General features: G+C 38.6%; 2 protein-coding genes across 4 annotated transcripts in view; one reads left to right on the top strand and one right to left on the bottom strand.

Moving 5' to 3' along the window:
- The window catches only part of LOC113041004 (UHRF1-binding protein 1-like), a 32,928-nt gene extending 27,071 nt beyond the window's left edge, over positions 1–5,857 (bottom strand). For 2 of the 3 annotated variants that reach the window (XR_003275330.1, XM_026199252.1), the window contains exons 1-3: positions 5,660–5,856; positions 949–1,111; positions 820–858 (exon numbers count right to left, since the gene is read on the bottom strand). Coding sequence is in view for 2 of the 3 variants with exons in the window: in XM_026199252.1 (XP_026055037.1) it covers positions 820–858; positions 949–1,111; positions 5,660–5,703 (246 nt within the window). In the remaining variant the exon portion in view is untranslated. Of the gene's footprint in view, positions 1–819; positions 859–948; positions 1,112–5,659 lie in introns of all 3 variants that reach the window. The other variant, XM_026199254.1, reaches the window with a different exon arrangement.
- A 1,251-nt stretch (positions 5,858–7,108) lies between these two features.
- LOC113041005 (AP-4 complex subunit beta-1-like) lies at positions 7,109–22,156 on the top strand. Its single transcript, XM_026199257.1, has 11 exons — positions 7,109–7,226; positions 7,681–7,813; positions 8,710–8,934; positions 14,393–14,523; positions 16,714–16,861; positions 17,796–18,292; positions 18,703–18,786; positions 18,969–19,072; positions 19,196–19,403; positions 19,989–20,261; positions 20,812–22,156. Exons 2-11 carry the CDS (start codon positions 7,701–7,703, stop codon positions 21,240–21,242), a joined length of 2,214 nt encoding a protein of 737 aa, XP_026055042.1. The 5' UTR covers positions 7,109–7,226; positions 7,681–7,700; the 3' UTR covers positions 21,243–22,156.
- Positions 22,157–22,339: the final 183 nt, after the last annotated feature.

The raw sequence follows: 22,339 nt of genomic DNA on the forward strand, positions 1-22,339 counted from the left end.
TTAACATGGGGCTAAATATATTTGACGAAAAATCTACTGTAGCTCATGTAAAGTAACATCTGTATAAGATCATGTTTAAGCCTCAAATAACACCCAAAGTGGACCTGAACACAAAAAGTGAAAGTTTTATTTTAATAATTATATTTAATGGATGGATGGCATTTGCATAGCGTGGTTCCCCTTCTAAAAACTGCACTTTCTTTTTTTTTTTTACTTTTTATCCATCTCATCCAGTTCAAAACGAACCCGAATGCATTATGAGGGTTAAAAAGACCCAGAATCATTCAACCTTATTGTCTGCATTGGTTTACTACAGTACTTCATTCATTTTCCTATATTTTTATATGTGCATATATTTTTGCTTCATAACAACTGTTATGATTTTGCTTGTTATGTTTCAGCTCTAAAACTTCTGTAATGTCTGTAGAGAAATGAACTGGGGCAGTCGTGGCCTGATGGATAGAGATTCAGACTTGTAACCAGAAGGTTGTGGGTTCAAGTCTGAGGTCCGGCAGAGAGTGTGTGTGTGTGTGTTCACTTCTGTGTGTTCAATACTGTGTGTGTATGCACTTGGATGGGTTAAATGCAGAGTACAAATTCTGAGTAAGGGCCAGCACACTTGTCCACATGTCACTTCTCTTCCACTTTAAGCTGTAGACCAGGACACTGAAATAAAAGCATGCAGTCACTATCAGAAACGGTAGCAACTGAGAGAGAAGCACTAGGGAACTTCTGCAGAAGTGAACAGGGACAGGAGATCAAGTGATAATGAGTGGGGGGACAGAGTGTGACAGATGACGCAAGAGGGGAGATTCTTACCAAACTTATGGGACTGGTCTTCAGCTTTGTCCATTGTATCTGACAGAGAAAAATGACAATGAATTTGTTTAAATATCTTCACGCTCTTTAGCATATTGAAGGTAATGGCTCCAGGCGCTCTCCATCTACCCGTATAGCAGCCTTGTTGCAGTAGACGCGGGTGACGGCCAGCCAGGTGGGCAGATCCAGCATGTTCTGCAGGACCTCCTCGTCCAGCTCCAGGTTGGACAGCTGCCCCTCTCCCTTCAGCGTGCTCAGGTTGATCTTATCCGGGGAGAGGTTCTTGGTGAACCTACACAAGACAAGAGCAAACACTGACGGCTTAGATGGATCCATGAGGTACAGGTCTTTCCGTTCGGTTCACATGTGGACAAAACTCAACGACCAATAAGCTACAAGCCTCTCTTGTAAGCATTCCCTTCTCAGTAATTTTTGACGCTGCTATATTTGAGTTAATTAGGTCCGAGCTGAAGCCACCATCACAAAGACAGTGATTGACTAACAGCGGGTAATAAGATTACAACAGGCCCACAGGGAGACTACTTTAAACCCCTGCCCTCAAAACCTGCAGGGATCACAGGTACAAGCACACAGAGCACATCTAATATTCACTGTACAGCCTTTACACTTCATAAGATAAAACCAGCACCTTCACTATAAATGTAGAGCTCAGAGCCGCTTCTAACGGCTGAAGGGTTTCATGCATCTGAAGGGGAAATCTCCTTCTGTTCAGAGACTTCAGATCAACGCTGCCTTCAGAAGACACTGTCAGACTTTAGTCACGTCTCAATATGCTGCACTACATGACTCTAATAGTATAGATAACAGTCAGACTATTTCACACAGAGAGAGACTGAAAAACGTGCTACTGAGAATTGCTGGCACTGGCAGAAACTAGAGCAGCGTGAACATACTTCAAGACTTCACCTTTTGTGTTCCTCTGAAGAAAGAAAGACATTTCATAACTAATGCCAAATTTACACTGCAAAAGTGGCACAGAAGCACTTCTATGATATCTAGATGTCGTTACACAGACTGTTGCTCAGAGCTGGCATGAATGCATTTACTCATGCAAACACAACTGTATTCTCTGATACTAGACTTCATTTAGTCTGGCTTATAAACATTACATTTTTACATCGAATTTTGAGAGACACAGAATAGACTTAACACGGCTGCGAAAAGATGCCTTAAAGATAAAACCATAATTAAAACAGGAATAAAGTCCATTTTAATTAACATATATATATATATATATATATATATATATATATATATATATATATATATATATATATATATATATATATATATATATATAAAACCCTTAAATGTTGGCCTAAAATACTAAAATACAATAATAAAAAATAACTATACAGACATGCATAAAAATAAAACGCATCGAATTTACTAAACTTTTACATTGAAATGAAAAATACAAATATTTGTTATTATTATTTAATATTTACTATTATTATTTTTATATGAATTAAATTCAAAATATTAATACAAATCTGAATGATACTAAATAAGATGATATGAAATGCAAGAGTGGAAGAGGCTGTAGCAGACGCTGAAAGGCTTTCTTCTCACAGTGTCTTGAGAACAGAGGACTATGAGACAAACATGAGTGAAACTCTCTCTGTCTCCTGAGTTTATCTCACGCCTCTACTCTTCTGAGAGGGTTAGACACTTCAGAGTACAGCAAAACAAAAGGATTTCTTCCTCATATACATCCATATGTATACAAGCACACTCATCATTTATCGCTCATCATGCTTGATATATCCCTATAAATAAAGATATTTTTCAGGAAACCTAATGCAACTAAAATGCAATTAAAATAGGGATAATCTAATAACAAAAGGCATGTTCGACATACTGACTTTCACTAGATGAACACAAAGAATAACAAAAATGTCCTTATCTTCGCTCATATGTGCTAAAAAAAAACACAGTATATGGTATTGGTAAAAGACATCTTACTCTCAACAAGGTACTATACTCGATCTCGATCAAAAATACACATAATGTTATAAAAAAAATTCCAATAACTGCTAAGGGGAATTTTTTGTTTCTTCTATGAAGAATAGAAAGTAAAAAAAACAAACAAAACAAAACCTTTAACTGAAATAGAAATCTGGTTTCATTATCAATGTCTTAGACATTTTTTCAATTTAACACACTCTTGCTGAATAAAATAATTTTTTTTTATGGATGTTTTAGTATGAAAATGTTAAAGAAAGACCTCTGTAGCCTGATGACACAAACAATAATCAATCAATCAATCAATCAGAGTTTAGAAAAGATTCAGTGAAACGGGATGTGCTCTTTCTAGGGAGCTTTCATCTGCAAACGTCCCTGAGCTCAAGATGAGTCACTGGTGTTTCACTCTGTTTTTAGGGAGGAATGTGTGTAGCTGCACTGATGGATTAAAGTTTGGCCCCTGTGGTGTCTCTACAGCTGAGAGACAGAAGGTTGCTCGTTCAGTCCCCACTAACCGTCACGTGACTGAAGCACTTAACCCCGAGCTCCTCCAGCAGGACTGTCCCGGACATCCGTCTCACTCAGATCAAGAAGAAGAAGCCTGATCTACTTCACACTGACTACTGTTCAGGTGAGTCAACACACATCAGATAAAGTGACGCCCACCTGGTCACAGATCACCAACACAATGCTGAAGTCTTCATATTAGTTTGAAAACTGGGTGTCATCATTACATCCAGGGCCACATTGACCCTAATTAAAGCTGAATTAACAAATAAATAAAAGAAAAAGCATAAATAAAATCTTGTTTTTAGTCTCCCATGCAAAAATGATAAGTCTAATCACTTATGATTGAAAAAGAAACAGCACGTCTCTCCCTCATTTAAAGAGGCATTCATGCTTGTAGCACAAAAATGATAATTTGCACATCAAAGTTAATGTTTAGAGATGAGGTCTGCTAAAATCAGAACTGACCTCAGTATGACCACTATTAACCGTGAGGTTCACCGTAGTAAACGTTATTAAGGAGAAGGTCCGGGAGTGTGTGTGTGTGTGTCTGAACGAGCGAGAGCTGGCAGAGCTTCAGCCGTGACTCAGAACAGCAGGAACTAGCATGTGTTTTTACACCCACAGAGAGCATGCTGGGTAATCAGAGCCCAAACACTGGAGAGCAACCACTTCAGCCTTTCTCTACGGTCTCATCTGGATATCTCTGCTCCAGTATTACAGCAGATCATTATTCAGAGAGACTGAGAGTTCAGTTATTACAGGGACCAGACCACTGGAGTAACCCGAGGTCAATAAAGCTGAAGCTATTAACCAGATTTGTGTTATTACAATGTCTCTGTGTAAATGGTCTGGGCCCGGCTCCCAAAAACGTTCTCATCGCTAAGTAGTTCTTAACCTATTCCTTAACCTCTCTTTTAACCTTATGGCATGATTCCCGACACGTTCGTACGCTAAATATATCTTCTGTAAGTCACACTTTTGTAAGGCTGGTCTGGACCATTCGTAAGCTCTCTATCTCTTAGCGTTGTTTGAGCTCAAGAAGCGTTATAAATCAGCGCAGAGCAGTACAAGTCAAACTGTGGCGTGTTGACAATATTGTGGCTCAACAATGATTTTATGTTATGGACATTTTAAGACTAATAATAAAATATTTTCACAATGGATACAGGCCTATTTATGAAGCTGACTTTATTTGGTATCAGAACTAATATGGTGGTAATAAGCCTAAGCTATTTCGTAATATCATTAAAGCATTTAAATTGGCAATCACTTTTGATAATTAAAATCTGGCAAACAATTTGGCTCTAAATGGCTCCAGCGTGTCCTTGTATTGAATCAAAGACGGCGCCGGACGCGGCGAAAAATAAAACGTAATATAACTTAAAAAATAACTTAAATCTAACTTAACGAAAACTTAACATTTTCATATAGTTTGACTTGCAGTACTAAAGTAACCTTAACACAATTTTTTTTTTTACATATTTAACATTTAAAAAACTCATAAAAAAAGATCTATAAAAATAATGAATTACTATAAAAACACTAAAAACATTAACTCAAATTTTTTAATTAAAATGAGAAGGGATACACACACTCACACCTACTCAAAATATTAATAAAAACTCTAATTGTTAAACAAAGATACTAAAATAACACGGACTACATATGACATATTTCTGGACTTTCATCTTTTGATAGTTCAAACACACAAACCATCAGCTGAGTAACCCCTATTCATCCAGAGAGATGAGCAGAGTTTGATTGACAGGTGTGCTGGATGAATTAATCTCCAGGACGTCCGACATCTGGACAACATCACCAGATGTGTTTAAAACAAGGCCACAGAGGTGGTTTCATTGATCAGCCCTGCGGGATTCAAACCTACAACCTTTCATTTACCTGCCCATAACCATGCACTGAGCAAAAAAAGGACAAATCAAAGACAAGAACAGCTCAGATCTCTGTTGAATACTGCTCTGTATGTCTGCTCAAAGTGTTTGTATATGGACTATCATGAGTTTCTCAAATTCACCAAGGTTCAGCCCGACACCGCTCTGTCACAGGCCCAGGGTTTGTGTTGTTGTTATTGTTATTCCAGCAGTGATGCTGCAAACCTTTAGCCTGTCAGCTAACTGACCCGAAATATACATTTAACGTTACATTCATGCAAGATAAACCGAGCACTGGTTCTGCTACACTGAGCAGTGTGTGTGTGTGTGTGTGTGTGTGTGTGTTGTTTATTAGTGGAGTCCCGTGATAACAGTCACTCAGTCACATTCACACTAACACTAACACTGACACTAACACTGATGAATCACAACACGACGCTGCACGCGCTTCTTACCTGGACAGGTGCTTCAGGATCTGCTTCTTGATGATTCCGGCCATCCCGTCAGAGGAGCTAACGTTACCTCTCCTGCATCTTCAGAAATCTTTCGCTGACACACACACACACACACACACTCACACACAGACACTCACGCTCAAACACACACGCACACTCACACGCCGCTCACGACTCGCTGCTGCTGGTGATGCTCTCCAGCGCCGCCTAGCGACTGCCAATCAGAACGAGCGCACCGACCGCGTGCCAAAATAAAAGTCACCGCTACTGCTAAGTGGTATTACCACAGACAAGGACTTTTACTTGGTAATGAAGCTTCCCGTGCACACATAGATAAACAAATAAAAATGAGAAAATAACAACATATAAAAGACTTGTTAAGTCAGAATATTTAAAGTACATATAGATTACACATATATACAGCGCTATGGATAATGATAATATGAATAAATATGAATGAAATTACAGAAATCAGACTCAACCACAAGGGGGCCTCAGCAAACTTCTAATTTCCAACTTCCAAACAAGCATTCAAATAAGCGGAAAAATATAGTTTATCTTTTTAATTCACCCCTTCAGCATTTATTTTTATTTATTATTATTATTTATTTATTTTATTATTATTATTATTATTATTATTATTATTATTATTATTATTATTATTATTATTATTATTATTATTATTATTTAAATTAAACTAAATTAACAGAAACCTATATAACTACTTGGGTAATTTATACTATTTCATTAATCCTTTTTATAGTTATACTAAACTTTTTCAGGTTGAATTGTGAATTTTATTCATACATTTAATTAACTTCTAATATAAAGTCTTTGCCATTCACTCCTATAAAATCAAAGACGTCAATGACCGATGCTTAACATAGTTTTCTAATAAAACATGTCATAATGCAAATATAAATTATTAAAGTATAAATATAAAATAATAAAAAAGCTTAACATAGTTTTCTAATAAAGCATGTCATGATGTAAATTTAAATTGTTAAAGTATAAATATAAAATAATAAACATTACATATAAAATATAAATTTAATAATACAACATAATGTAAATGTAATTTACATTCTGCTGTTAGGCTAAACCTAAAAGATAACCAAAGAAAACCCGATAAATTCAGCTCTTTTATATCCTCCCTCAAGGTTAACGATTCATCAAGAAAAAAATAAATGAATAAATAAAAATAAAATAAAAATCTGTGTAGAAAAAAAGGCTCAGTACAACGTTACGGCCATTATATTATTATAGATTATTATAGATTATAAATTTAGATTGACTATAATTATTTAGATATTTATGGTAGATATATTTCAAGTAAATATTTATTTAATTATTCATATTAGGTAGTTTGTTTGTCTCAAAAAGTCAAAAGGCTTTTAATTTGTAATCTTAGAACCTGTTTGAGAGGAAATGAAAAAACTGATGTTGATTTCGGGCTTCACACTTCCTGATTGACATAAATACGCTCCGACGGACTCTAATATTCAGCTCTCGCTGTTATTTTAAGAGGATTGTATGTTGATTTACTGTTTTTAAAGTAATATAGGAGGTATGTTACATACGAATGTCTTACTCTCCCTTTGTGTGTTCAGAAAGCGCATTTGTACTTAAAAAAAATGAGATAATACATCTATTGCTTAATTAATGCGGGCTTCATACATACATAAAGAACAAGTGCAGTGACAATGCATAAAATCAGAAAGCTGCCATCATATTCCGGTCTTAATATGTATGTTGGTCTGTTACTGTACTGTCAGGCTGACTTTAATTAGGATTGATTATGATTCTTAATTGTTCTGGTGGAGATTATTAAATTTGTGTGTTATTGGCTGTCAGACTTGACTCTTATTATGATGTAGGATATTTGTTATTATGATAAGGCACAAACCAGTAGACATCATTGGAGAATAATTAAATTACACTACAATACATGTTCAGAAGGAATGAAGAAATAGAGTTTGAGTTGAGTTTATTCAGACTGTGTTCCTCTGATTTTGTGTCAGGCGCCTGAGGAACCCCCACAATGCCTTATTACGGCTCGGAGGAGACGGTAAAAGAGCTCAAGAGAGCCCTGTCCAATCCACATGTCCAAGCAGACCGCCTCCGGTACAGAAACTACATCACCAAAGTCATCAGGTCCGTGAAAGATCACCTTGTTTTTAATGAAGGAGAACGCTTTCTAAAGGACAAATGAATCACTTATCCAAAAATGAAAAAGATACTATCCCTGACATTATCCTGTGAAACAGAAACCTAGATATTTAGCAGAATGTTTACATTGCTACAATCTATACAATGAAAGTGAATGGAGACTGGAGTTAACGTCAACCACCAAAAAGAGCACTAAACGATCATGTACAAAACCTGTAAATATAAAATCCACGAATAATATAGCATTTTCATGCATGAATCATTAATGAAATGAACAAAATGTAAAAAAAAAAAAGATATTGTTTGTGTAGTGTGTATATTATATATTGTTTGCAAGACATCCATCCAGTTTCAAATCGATTTGAATACTTTTTTTATTCGGTTAACTCTTCTGAAGAGATGTTTAACCGATCATAATAAAAGATAATCTTTAAAGATCTAAACCTATAATAAGCCATAATATTTCTCATAATGAAAATAGCCACAAAAACTGAAATGGCATTAAACAAACAAATCAGTTTGAATGATTACAAGCAAATAAAAAATCTTTCTTATTCAGTAATTATTATCCAGTAGTCACATCATGTGATTGGTTCACGGAAAAGTCTTGGAGATGCCTTGGTTAAAAATGTGCGGGAATCACTAAATTAAAAATTACCATAAAGCAGTCTGTAACGCATATTTTTAAAGCCTTATGAAGCTGCAACAGCAGTAGGCTCCATGAGAAACAGAACAACATTTAAATCATTATTTATTATACTGCACATCTTGATTTTCACCTTAATTCGATTATAATAATAATCTACTCTAATAATAGTCATAATTGGATAATTCCACTGTAGCTAATTAGACAGAACTCATGAAATGTTGTTTCTTTGAAGGTACATGACACAGGGCCTAGATGTCTCCTCTTTATTTATGGACATGGTGAAAGCCAGTGCCACAGTGGACATTGTTCAGAAGAAGCTGGTTTATCTGTACATGTGCACCTATGCCAGTGAAAATCCTGAGCTGGTGCTGCTGGCCATCAACACGCTCCGTAAGGACTGCGCTGATCCCAATCCCATGGTGCGAGGACTGGCCCTGAAGAACATGTGCAACTTCAGGTTTGGGTGTTCTTTTTGTCAGTCTGGACCCAGAATATCTTTTCATGGCACTTTATTCATTACTTTCAGGACACAAAAGCAGCGTAGCAACACCCTAGCAACCACACAAGACATCTTAACAAGCAACATCCTAGCAACCACACAAGACACCCCTAACAAGCATTCAGGACACAACAGCAGTTTAGCAACAGTCTAAGAAGCAACATCCTAGCAACAACACAAGACACCCTGACAAGCATTCAGAAAACAACAGCAGCTTAGCAATGCCCTAACAAGCAGCACCCTAGCAACCACACAAGACACCCCTAACAAGCATTCAGGACACAACAGCAGCGTAGCAACACCCTAACAACCACACAAGACACCCCGAACAAGCATTCAGGACACAACAGCAGTTTAGCCACAGCCTAACAAGCAACACCCTAGCAATCACACAAGACATCTTAACAAGCAACATCCTAGCAACCACACAAGACACCCTGACAAGCATTCAGAAAACAACAGCAGCTTAGCAACACCCTAACAACCACACAAGACACCCCGAACAAGCATTCAGGACACAACAGCAGTTTAGCAACAGCCTAACAAGCAACACCCTAGCAATCACACAAGACATCTTAACAAGCAACATCCTAGCAACCACACAAGACACCCCTAACAAGCATTCAGGATACAACAGCAGTTTAGCAACAGCCTAACAAGCAACACCCTAGCAATCACACAAGACATCTTAACAAGCAACATCCTAGCAACCACACAAGACACCCCTAACAAGCATTCAGGATACAACAGCAGTTTAGCAATGCCCTAACAAGCAACACCCTAGCAATCACACAAGACATCTTAACAAGCAACATCCTAGCAACCACACAAGACACCCCTAACAAGCATTCAGGATACAACAGCAGCTTAGCAATACCCTAACAAGCAGCACCCTAGCAACCACACAAGACACCCCGAACAAGCATTCAGGACACAACAGCAGTTTAGCAACAGCCTAACAAGCAACACCCTAGCAATCACACAAGACATCTTAACAAGCAACACCCTAGCAATCACACAAGACATCTTAACAAGCAACATCCTAGCAACAACACAAGACACCCTGACAAGCATTCAGAAAACAACAGCAGCTTAGCAACACCCTAACAACCACACAAGACACCCCGAACAAGCATTCAGGACACAACAGCAGTTTAGCAACAGCCTAACAAGCAACACCCTAGCAATCACACAAGACATCTTAACAAGCAACACCCTAGCAATCACACAAGACATCTTAACAAGCAACATCCTAGCAACCACACAAGACACCCCTAACAAGCATTCAGGATACAACAGCAGTTTAGCAATGCCCTAACAAGCAACACCCTAGCAATCACACAAGACATCTTAACAAGCAACATCCTAGCAACCACACAAGACACCCCTAACAAGCATTCAGGATACAACAGCAGCTTAGCAATACCCTAACAAGCAGCACCCTAGCAACCACACAAGACACCCCGAACAAGCATTCAGGACACAACAGCAGTTTAGCAACAGCCTAACAAGCAACACCCTAGCAATCACACAAGACATCTTAACAAGCAACACCCTAGCAATCACACAAGACATCTTAACAAGCAACATCCTAGCAACAACACAAGACACCCTGACAAGCATTCAGAAAACAACAGCAGCTTAGCAACACCCTAACAACCACACAAGACACCCCGAACAAGCATTCAGGACACAACAGCAGTTTAGCAACAGCCTAACAAGCAACACCCTAGCAATCACACAAGACATCTTAACAAGCAACACCCTAGCAATCACACAAGACATCTTAACAAGCAACATCCTAGCAACCACACAAGACACCCCTAACAAGCATTCAGGATACAACAGCAGCTTAGCAATACCCTAACAAGCAGCACCCTAGCAACCACACAAGACACCCCGAACAAGCATTCAGGACACAACAGCAGTTTAGCAACAGCCTAACAAGCAACACCCTAGCAATCACACAAGACATCTTAACAAGCAACACCCTAGCAATCACACAAGATATCTTAACAAGCAACATCCTAGCAACAACACAAGACACCCTGACAAGCATTCAGAAAACAACAGCAGCTTAGCAACACCCTAACAACCACACAAGACACCCCGAACAAGCATTCAGGACACAACAGCAGTTTAGCAACAGCCTAACAAGCAACACCCTAGCAATCACACAAGACATCTTAACAAGCAACACCCTAGCAATCACACAAGACATCTTAACAAGCAACATCCTAGCAACCACACAAGACACCCCTAACAAGCATTCAGGATACAACAGCAGTTTAGCAATGCCCTAACAAGCAACACCCTAGCAATCACACAAGACATCTTAACAAGCAACATCCTAGCAACCACACAAGACACCCCTAACAAGCATTCAGAAAACAACAGCAGCTTAGCAATACCCTAACAAGCAGCACCCTAGCAACCACACAAGACACCCCGAACAAGCATTCAGGACACAACAGCAGTTTAGCAACAGCCTAACAAGCAACACCCTAGCAATCACACAAGACATCTTAACAAGCAACACCCTAGCAATCACACAAGACATCTTAACAAGCAACATCCTAGCAACCACACAAGACACCCCTAACAAGCATTCAGGACACAACAGCAGTTTAGCAACACCCTAACAAGCAACACCCTAGCAATCACACAAGACATCTTAACAAGCAACATCCTAGCAACCACACAAGACACCCCTAACAAGCATTCAGGATACAACAGCAGTTTAGCAACACCCTACCAAGCAACACCCTAGCAATCACACAAGACATCTTAACAAGCAACATCCTAGCAACCACACAAGACACCCCTAACAAGCATTCAGAAAACAACAGCAGCTTAGCAATACCCTAACAAGCAGCACCCTAGCAACCACACAAGACACCCCGAACAAGCATTCAGGACACAACAGCAGTTTAGCAACACCCTAACAACCACACAAGACACCCCGAACAAGCATTCAGGACACAACAGCAGTTTAGCAACACCCTAACAAGCAACACCCTAGCAATCACACAAGACATCTTAACAAGCAACATCCTAGCAACCACACAAGACACCCCTAACAAGCATTCAGGACACAACAGCAGTTTAGCAACAGCCTAAGAAGCAACATCCTAGCAACAACACAAGATACCCTGACAAGCATTCAGAAAACAACAGCAGCTTAGCAATGCCCTAACAAGCAGCACCCTAGCAACCACACAAGACACCCCTAACAAGCATTCAGGACACAACAGCAGCGTAGCAACACCCTAACAACTACACAAGACACCCTAACAAGCATTCAGGACACAACAGCAGTTTAGCAACAGCCTAAGAAGCAACATCCTAGCAACAACACAAGACACCCTAGCAAGCATTCAGGACACAACAGCAGCTTACCAACGCCCTAACAAGCAACATCCAAGGAACCACACAAGACATCCTAACAAGCAACATCCTAGCAACTAGGGCTGGGCGATATATCTAACGACATGATCATGCGCATCTAATCAGTAAAGCTGCTTCCGTGATCACCGCTAAAATCGCCATCACCTGCTTATAATTGGAGTGGCATTTAATAGACAGAGCCGTAGATGCTGACAAGCTACGCCATATCGCGTTCATTATCGAAGGCATATCAGTGATCTAAGGCTCTGTCTATGAAATGCTGCTCCATTTGAAAGCAGGTGATGGTGATTTACCACTAATCAGGGAACAGACTTTACTGATGAAATGCGCGTGACAATCGCATGCCATATATCGCGCATCCCTACATCCTAACAAGTAACCTCCTAGCAAGCACACAAGTCACCCTAGTAAAGGCTCCGGTATACTTCAAACTAAGTTCTTTTTCATTCTTCGTTTGGGGGCAAAAAGAAGTTAGAAAAGGCTATCCCATAAACCGAACAACAATGAAGTGTAGGTAATCTTGATGTGAGACCGGCATGATGGTCTGAATATTATAGCCAAAATACTAATGATTAGCAGCAGTTCAGAGTCAAGTATCATGTTTGCAATACAAAAGAAACATAATCAGTCCATTATGGGAAGTGTGAATGTTTCATAGTCTGTAAAACTTTAGCATAATGTGGAAAAAAAATATTGTAGGCAGTTTGCGACTTTATTAATTTACTGTATACCCTTTAAATTCACTTATTTAAAGAACAACAGCGGCAGTTTGGTGTAACGTTTATTTGAAACACATGTACTTGGTACTTGCTACCTTATATCTTTACTCTTTCCTTTCATTCTTTTCATGGCTTTGGAAAACTTGTCTCGAATGTTTCTCTACGTTGTAGGGCTGTGCAAAAAAGGTGCTCCTGTGATTAGAAGTACATCTCCAGCACTTGCGTTCAGATCAGGGTTGCCAGGTTTTCAAAACAAATCCTGCCCACTTGCTTCTCAAAACTAGTCCAAAACTAGCCCAAACACATTTCCAGGAGGTTCCCCGATGAAAAATTGCAGTGATTGTCAGTGAACTACAGCTCTGTGTAGTAAAGGCCAAACAGTGTTGCCAAGTCTGCGGTTGTTTTTCATGCCTGCGGGCCGAAGCGACCCCAATACCAATAACGTGATGTTTAGCCCCCAAAATGCGAATTTTACCAAGGCAACCCTGCCAAAAAATTCGTATTTTAACCACAGGATGCAATTTTTCATCTGTTTTGAAAACCTGGCAATCCTGATCTGAACGTATGTGCTGGAGATACACTACTAATCACAAGAGTGCCTTTACTGACAAGATGCGCATGAAAATCGCATTCGATTTTTTTGCACAGCCCTACTACATCGCTTTTTACATAACTCCTATAATAGAATAATAGAAACTCAAAGGTGTTTAGGAGCTGAAACAAACTCCCCCAGAAAGTTTGTTTTTGTCAGCTGTTTTAAACTGCCGAAACCAACTCAAAGCAAACTTTGTATTGAACTGATTTTGTTTGAAATGACGTCATATCAGTGCGTTCTTCGATTTCGTTGATGTATATTGGGGCCTTAAGCATTCAGAACACAAAACAACAGCGTAGCAACACCTTAGCAACCATCACCCTAAAAACCACTCAGGGCACACTAGTTATCACCTAGCAACCGTACAGAACACCAGAACAACAGCTAAGCAACGTTCCACAACACTGCAACAATCTGGCTTCTAGCACGCTAACAAACAACAACCTATCAACCACCCAGAACTTCCCAACAATATCTAACAACACCCTAGCAATCAACCAGGACACCTTAGCAACATCCTACCAACCGTTCCACTATAATAAACTAGCAAGCACCCAGGACATCTTAAAATTGCTTAGCAACAACCTAGAGACCATTCAGAACAACATAACAACAACCACCCAACAACACTGTAGCAGTCACCTTGCAACCAAGCAGCCTAGTTATTTTCTTCTTTTATTTTCTTGCTTTTCAGGATGCCAGGGATGATAGAGTACATAGAGCAGCCCATTGTTGCTGGTCTGCGGGACAAGGCCAGTTACGTAAGGAGAGTCGCTGTGCTTGGTTGCGCCAAATTGCACAATCTGCAGCCCTACACAGAAATCGGTAGAGCCAAGTATTCTCTTCATCTGAATTATTGCTCAGGATAATGTGATAAATAATACTTGCCTATTTTAATACATGTGCATAAATGGGCATAAGCAGAGAGATTTACGATTTTAGGTCAGACTGTTCCCTTTAAAGGAATGTTTCTGGTTCAGCGTCTGTGATGACTTACAGCATGTGAAGAATTCTTAACTATAAACAACATATTTTCTTTTTTTTTGTAACTTTTTTTATCTTTTAGAAAATAAAAAAAGAACAACAACGTACAATCACATCTAAACAACAGACCAGCTATTTGGTCACCTATACATTCTTACGTAAACATATTGATGGACGTATATCTCAGATGATACAGCAGACACTGACAGTAACTGTGTCATAGAATCATACACACATAATAATTATTTTCCAAAACTGTAAGTATTTATTTATCCTTAAGTCGAATGCGAACATCATCCTCTCCATATTTTGGACACTGTTTACAATGTCCAGCCATTCAGTCTTTGTATGAGGTTCTAATTATAGCCACATTCTTGTTACAGCTTTCTTGCTGGCTGCTAATAATACAGATGCATCTCAGTAAAGTGGCTCACATTTAACAAAAACCCACCAATTCTCCATCAAAAACTCAACAAATCTCAACAAATTAGAATGCTTCATAAGACTAATAAATAAAAAAGTGAATTGTTGCCCTTCTGGAAAGTATGTTCATTTACTGTACTCAGTACTTGGTAGGGGCTCCTTTTGGTTTAATTACTGCCTCAATTCGCCGTGGCATGAAGGTGATCAGTTTGTGGCACTGCTGAGGGGGTTTTTACAGTGGCCTTCAACTCATCTGCATTTTTTGGTCTCTTGTTTCTCATTTTCATTGACAATAGCCCATAGTTTCTCTATGGGGTTCAGGTCTGGTGAGTTTACTGGTCAGTCAAGCACACCAACACCATGGTCATTTAACCAACTTTTGGTGCTTTTGACAGTGTGGACAGATGCCAAATCCTGCTGGAACATGAAATCAGCATCTTCAAAAAGCTGGTCAGCAGAAGGAAGCATGAAGTGCTCCAAAATTTCTTGGTAAACGAGTGCAGTGACTTCGGTTTTCAAAAAACACAATGGACCAACACCAGCAGATGACATTGCACACCAAATCATCACAGACTGTGGAAACCCTCTCACTCGACTTTATGCAGTTAGGGCTATGAGCTTCTCCAGCCTTCCTCCAGACTCCAGGACCTTGGTTTCCAAATGAAATACAAAACTTGCTCTCATCTGAAAAAAGGACTTTGGACCACTGGGCAACAGTCCAGTTTTTCTTCTCCTTAGCCCAGATAAGATTCTTCTCACGTTGTCTGTGGCTCAGGAGTGGCTTAACAAGAGGAATACGACAACTGTAGCCAAATTCCTTGACACTTCTGTATGCCTTGACCCAAGCCTCAGTCCATTCCTTGTGAAGTGCACTCAAATTCTTCTTGATTTTGCTTGACAATCCTCATAAGGCTGCAGTTCTCTCAGTTGTTTTTTTCTTCCACACTTTTTCCTTCCACTTAACTTTCTGTTAACATGCATGGATACAGCACTCTGTGGACAGCCAGCTTCTATGGGAATGAATGTTTGCGGCTTACCCTCCATGTTAAAGGTTAAGAGTCCAAACAGATGACTAAAAACTCCACAAGTAATCTACACAACTCCAGTCCATCAGTCTTGTGTAGAGAAAAGCTGTGTTTGTAAAAAATCCATAATTTAGACTTTTAACTGCTTCCGCTTGTAAAGTGTTTGATCTGTTCAGATTTCTGTCCTTTCAGACAAGGTGACTTTTTCCACACAAAAAAAACAATATTATGGGGACTCATATTTCAGCCTGACGCAATGTTATGAAATTAAATATGTCTTAATGATGAATACATTTCATACAAACACTCATTTCAGCGTGTGTTAACTGATGGACTGGAGTGGTGTGGATTACTTGTGGATAATTGTGATTATCAGCTATATCAGCTGTTTAGACTCTCATTCTGATGGCACCTATTCACTGCAGAGGATCCACTGATGAACAAGTGATGCTACAGTAAATTATCAGCAAATTTTAGTTTTTTAGTGAACTTTTCCTTTAAATATGTAGTTTCTTTAAATATATTTGTGAAGTGTTTTCCAAATAAATACATGTAAACAATTGTCTGGATGTGTATCGTTTAGATGGCAGTATAGTGAATGAGCTGTATGCTCTTCTGAGGGACCAGGACCCTGTGGTTGTAGTGAACTGTCTTCGTGCCTTGGAGGAAATTCTCAAAGATGAGGGTGGTGTTGTTATTAACAAACCCATTGCTCATCATCTTCTCAACAGGTGCGTGCCGGTTTTGCCATTATGATATTTATGTAAAATAGTTCATCCAGACATGTCGCCTTCATGTTGTTTTAAGAATTTTAAAAATGTAGTTTACAGCATGTTTTAAGTTTTGTGGTTTTGTAGTTTTGATAAAAAAGGTTTTTAGTTTAATGACAATAACAATTTTCAGTATATTTTACAGTATATCAAATTTTTTCCGCTAAATTACTAATTTGTAAATGTATCATTTAATAAATAAATCCATTACTTAAAAAAAATTATTTTATTTCAGCTAGTTCTCATTTAGATTTATTTTAATTCCATGTACAAAAATAACTAAGGCTACATCCACACGAAGCCGGAGCTTACCCCAATCCGAAATTTCTACGTATTCACAGAAATGCGTCTCTTTGTGGACATGGCCTAAAACTACAACTGAAAAAAAAAAGTCAGTTAAAATTAAAATTTTAAAACTGATTCAAAATATTAATAATAATTATAATCTGTTATCTACAGTAGTATCTAAATGATACTAAAATAACACTGGCATATTTATGTACTCTTTATTTATCAGTTTACAGTGAGCTCTTGTTCTTATATTTGGAGTTTAATTTTAATTAATTAATTTGAGTTCATTTTAGTTTAGGTTTTAGTTTTTTATGGCATTTCTATTTAGTATTCATTTAATTTCAAGTTTTATTTTTAGTCATTTTAGTACTTAAATGTATTTCAGTTAGTTTTCTAGTTTTCAATCCAATATTTATATTTAATTTTTAATTCAGCTACAGTTTGTAATAAAATTTTGGTTTTAGTATTAGTTAACAAAAAACAACACAGAGTTGCATTTTTGCAGTGCAAAATGTTTTCAAGAGCTTTCAAAAGCATCATGCTTGCCTGTTCAGCAGATTGTCTAATGAAGGACCTGTGTTTCCTGATGTGTTTTCTCCTTCAGATTGAAGGACCTGGACAGCTGGGCTCAGAGTGAAGTCCTCACCTTCCTGCTACGTTACCGTCCTCGTAGCGACGACGAGTTGTTCGACATACTCAGCCTACTAGACACCTTCCTCCAAAGCTCTCATGCACACGTTGCAGTTTCCACGCTCCGCCTCTTCCTTAATTTAGCCTCCGCCCACCCCGCTGTGCAGGCCGACGCCCTCCTGCGCACGAGTGCGCCCCTGCTGGCCACCTGCAGCGCTGCGTCACGCGAGCTTCGCTTCGCTGGCCTCTGTCACGTACAGCAGGTCATGCGGAGTCAGCCGGGCCTTTTCGCCACACATTACAAACGCTTCTTTTGTGAATACTCTGAACCAAGTTACATTAAGTTTCGCAAGATGGAGATCCTGGAGGAGCTGGTGAATGATGAAAATGTGTCTTTGGTTTTGGAGGAGCTGAGAAGCTACTGCACTGATGTGTCTCCTGAACTGGCCCAGGCAGCCATCGCCGCTATAGGTACAAGATGCTGTTCGTTTCTCTCAGTTGATTAAACTATATTTAAAATACAGAAACTTCATTTGGCAGAGCAAATGTCAAATTGGAGGTTGTAGGCATTTTGCACAATCAAGGGGCAATTATTATTATTATTTTTTAACAAATGATTTAATAATCTCAGGCTTTTTAAAAAAATTATATACTTCTAAACAGAATTGTAATTCTAAATTGCTTTGTTTTCATTTATGTCAATTAAATTATTATATTTACTGACCCAGGTTAACTTCTAAATGTAATATTTCCACAGCAGGAAGTATTGCATTTGTCTTGTAATATAAATCACAATCTTTCATTGATCATCGCAGCTTTCCACTGAAATGACTATAACTGTTACTTCTACAAGTAAACATGTTTCTCTGTCTTTTTTTAAGGCCGTATCGCACGAACATACAGCGAGAAGTGTCTGGATATCCTGACCGGACTGCTGGCATTGAAACAGGATCACATCACGTCAGGTATGAGAGGAAGCTGAGCCTGTGACTGTTATATGTTTCTAGTTGATGAGTAAAGAAGAGTGATTTGTGAGGCTCTTTCTCCAGCTTGGATAACAGCTTTGTTTGCAAACCGACATAATCAGTTAACAGAATCAACTCTTCCTTGTGTGTGTGTGTGTGTGTGTGTGTGTGTGTGTGTTTAGCCGTGATCCAGACGTTCAGGGATCTGGTGTGGTTCTGTCCTCAGAGTACAGCTGCTGTGTGTCAGACCGTCGAGGCCGGTGTTGACGGTCTTCAAGATAGTGAGGTGAGATGAGACGATTCGCCTGCTTTTTGTTTTGACCATCTGCAAGCAGAAGGCTGTATTCTGCACTTTTTTAGTAATTTTGACCTATCAGAGAAGGATAAGCCCTTTCACTGTTTTTCTCAGGGAAAGCAGGCTCTGTTATGGCTCCTGGGAGAACATGGTGATCAGATGGGTAGCGCCCCCTATGTGATGGAGGGCTATATAGACGGGCTGAAGACTGAGCTGTCCTCGACTGTGAAGATGGAGCTGCTGACCGCCGCGGTCAAGATGTTCCTGTGCCGCCCAGCTGAGACTCAGGACATGCTGGGCCGTCTTTTACATTACTGTATCGGTGAGTAGCGCACGTTTACAGACAACGTCAAATTGAAGCGACAAAACAACTAAAATAGTTGTGTTCCTCCAGTTATTTATATATTTGACCCTGGACACCCTTTTTATAGTTAAGATTCATATATCATCTGAAAGCTGAATAAGTAAGCTTTCCAGAGAGATAACTATTTGAAAATCTGGAATATGAGGGTGCAAAATATCAAAATATTGAGAAAATCATCTTTAAGGTTGTCCACATGAAGTTCTTTGCAATGCATATTACTAATCAATGTGTTGTTGGCTAATTGCTTTAAATAAATATACCCCAGTGACTTAAGACTGGTTTTGTGCTCCAGGGTCACTTATATATACACATGTCTAAATAACAGACTATGTATATATTAGTGTTTTATGCTAGTCATTTATGAGCACATAGTATTAAAGAAACTGTGCCACAGGCCCTTCTTCCCTGTTCTAATTTTAGTTTATTTTCAGTCTTATTCATTCTGAGAAATGGTCGTAGATGTGCCCTTCGTGGTATTTTGTTCTCTTTTGACACATTTAATCAAGAGCTTCTCCACTTACAATGTTCTCTGGTGTGCCGCAGAGGAAGAGAGCGACGTGTGTGTGCGTGACCGGGCTTTACTGTACTACAGACTTCTTCAGCGGGGAGTTGAAGAGACAAGGAAGGTTGTAAACGGACCCAAATCTGATCCGTCCATGAGTGTTCTCACCGGACGGCAAGGAGAGCCCATTAGTGAGTGGGCCTCTACCTTCAACACCCTCGGCCCGCTGGCTGGACGTGATTCATGCCCTCAGACTGATCTTATATCAGCCGCTGACCAGCCATCCAACAGTGCAGAAGAGGAGCTGTTGCCAGGTAAAGCCTGAAAAAAACACATGCACTAAACTGTCAGTGTGAAAGCCCCCTAAGTGCTGCTCCATTTGAAAGCAGGTGATGGATATTTAGTACTAATCACAGAACCAACTTATATCTCAAATTAAATATAAGTTTTTTGTTTTTTTACTCTTAGTACTTTAACATAATGTGAAAATTGTTTTTTATATTTTATTTTGTTTAATGTTTACTTACAAATGATTTTTTAAATCAGTTTTAATTAATAATAATAATCCTGGCAATATAAAACAATTTTACTTGTGATTTAATTAAATATACAGTAAGTAAATTAATAATATTGTATATTTAATATTTAATTGTATAATAAATTCAATAGCAATACAACATCATATAACTGTCTCATCCTACAGTACCTCTTTTTTAAACGTCTGTATATTTTTATTACACTTTAGTTTTACACTTATTTCTTTAGTTTTAGTTATTTTAGTACCTCAACTTTAAACAAAAAAATTGTTTACTAATATATCATCATATAAGTGTCTCACCTCATCTGTGCACCTCTGACTAACAGGAAGTGAAGATGTGACCCTCTCCAGCCCAGATGACACAGAAGAGGAGATCAGTCTCTCTCTGGGTGCTCCTCTGTCCCACGAGAGCTTTGAGAAGATGTGGCTGGACTTGGAGATTCTCCACAGACAAGCTCTGGGTGTCTCTCGTCCCAGAACGGCTCCGGACACGTTACAGGCTTCCTTACAGCTGGTGAAGATCCAGACTCTGGCCTTCACCCCCGGAGACACTGTGCCGTGGAAGGCCTACATTTACACCAGGAGCAGCGGGACCCTGATCCTGGCCGAACTGCTGCAGGGGGACCCACAGGCCCCTGGCACGGATGAAAGCCTGGTGCTATCTGTCAAACAGCAGCCTGTAAACCAGCATGCCATCAGACGATTTGTTTCAGTCCTCAAGAGTGTGCTGCAGACTCTTGATGTTGATACTTCCTGAAATCCCCAAGTCTGAACTGTTGCTGCTTCTATTGTTTTGAGGACAGTGTACAGTATATTACAGTATCTAAGCTGGAGCAGTTTCAATACAGATAACCAAATGTTTTTTCTAAACCAAAACCCTTCCAATAAAACATAAGTATGCTGTTGGAACCTACAGACAGTTAAATCTATTTTTAGTACTGTATGACATTAGCTTGATCACATGTGTACGTATGATGCAATAAACCAAAGCATGTCTCTTTGCAGTATTAGGAAGTTGAAAATTGCTCTTTCATGCAGGTTCCCCAGCAGATCTGTATTGCATATCTTGTATGCTTTTCACAGGCAAGTCAAACTAATTCTACATTTGTGGTATTCTGATCTCACTTCTTCTTTCTAGTACCCAGTTGCATACCGTAATTGTATCTCTATCTCAGGTTATAATTTTCCTTTTCAACCTCTTACAGACAAAGCAAAGTTTTTAGTTTATGAACACTATTGTTTATAGTAAATATGTGAGTTATTATATAAAGCAGGTGCCTCTATCATGAATATACTTGCAATATGTGGTATTATCAATTTTGAAGATATGAACAAAAATGAAAGAATTGTATTTTTTAAGTTCTGTATTTAATTGTTTTTTATGCTTGTTTATTTGTCTTTTTTTATTCTGTTTTGATCTCAGATGGCCAGTCAAATCAAAGAATTGAGGCTTTGCCGTTCACAGAGGCCGAGTGTGAATTCAAGTGCATATTTTGTTTGTTTGTTTGTTTTATGCGAGGTGTAGGATGTAGTGAAAAATACGTTTGACAACTGTTTTACGATATACATGTGCTGGTCATATAATTAGAATATCATCTAAAAGTTTATTTATTTCACTAATTCCATTCAAACAGTGAAACTTGTATATTATATTAAATCATTACACACAGACTGATATATTTCTAATGTTTATTTCTTTTAATTTTGATGATTATAACAGACTACTAATGAAAATCCCAAATTCAGTATCTCAGAAAATTTGAATATTGTGAAAAGGTTCAATATTGAAGACACCTGGTGCCACACTCTAATCAACTAATTAACTCAAAACACCTATAAAGGCCTTTAAATGGT

The sequence above is a fragment of the Carassius auratus genome, chromosome 23, assembly GCF_003368295.1.
Source record: "Carassius auratus strain Wakin chromosome 23, ASM336829v1, whole genome shotgun sequence".
In the NCBI taxonomy this organism is placed as follows: Eukaryota; Metazoa; Chordata; class Actinopteri; order Cypriniformes; family Cyprinidae; genus Carassius; species Carassius auratus.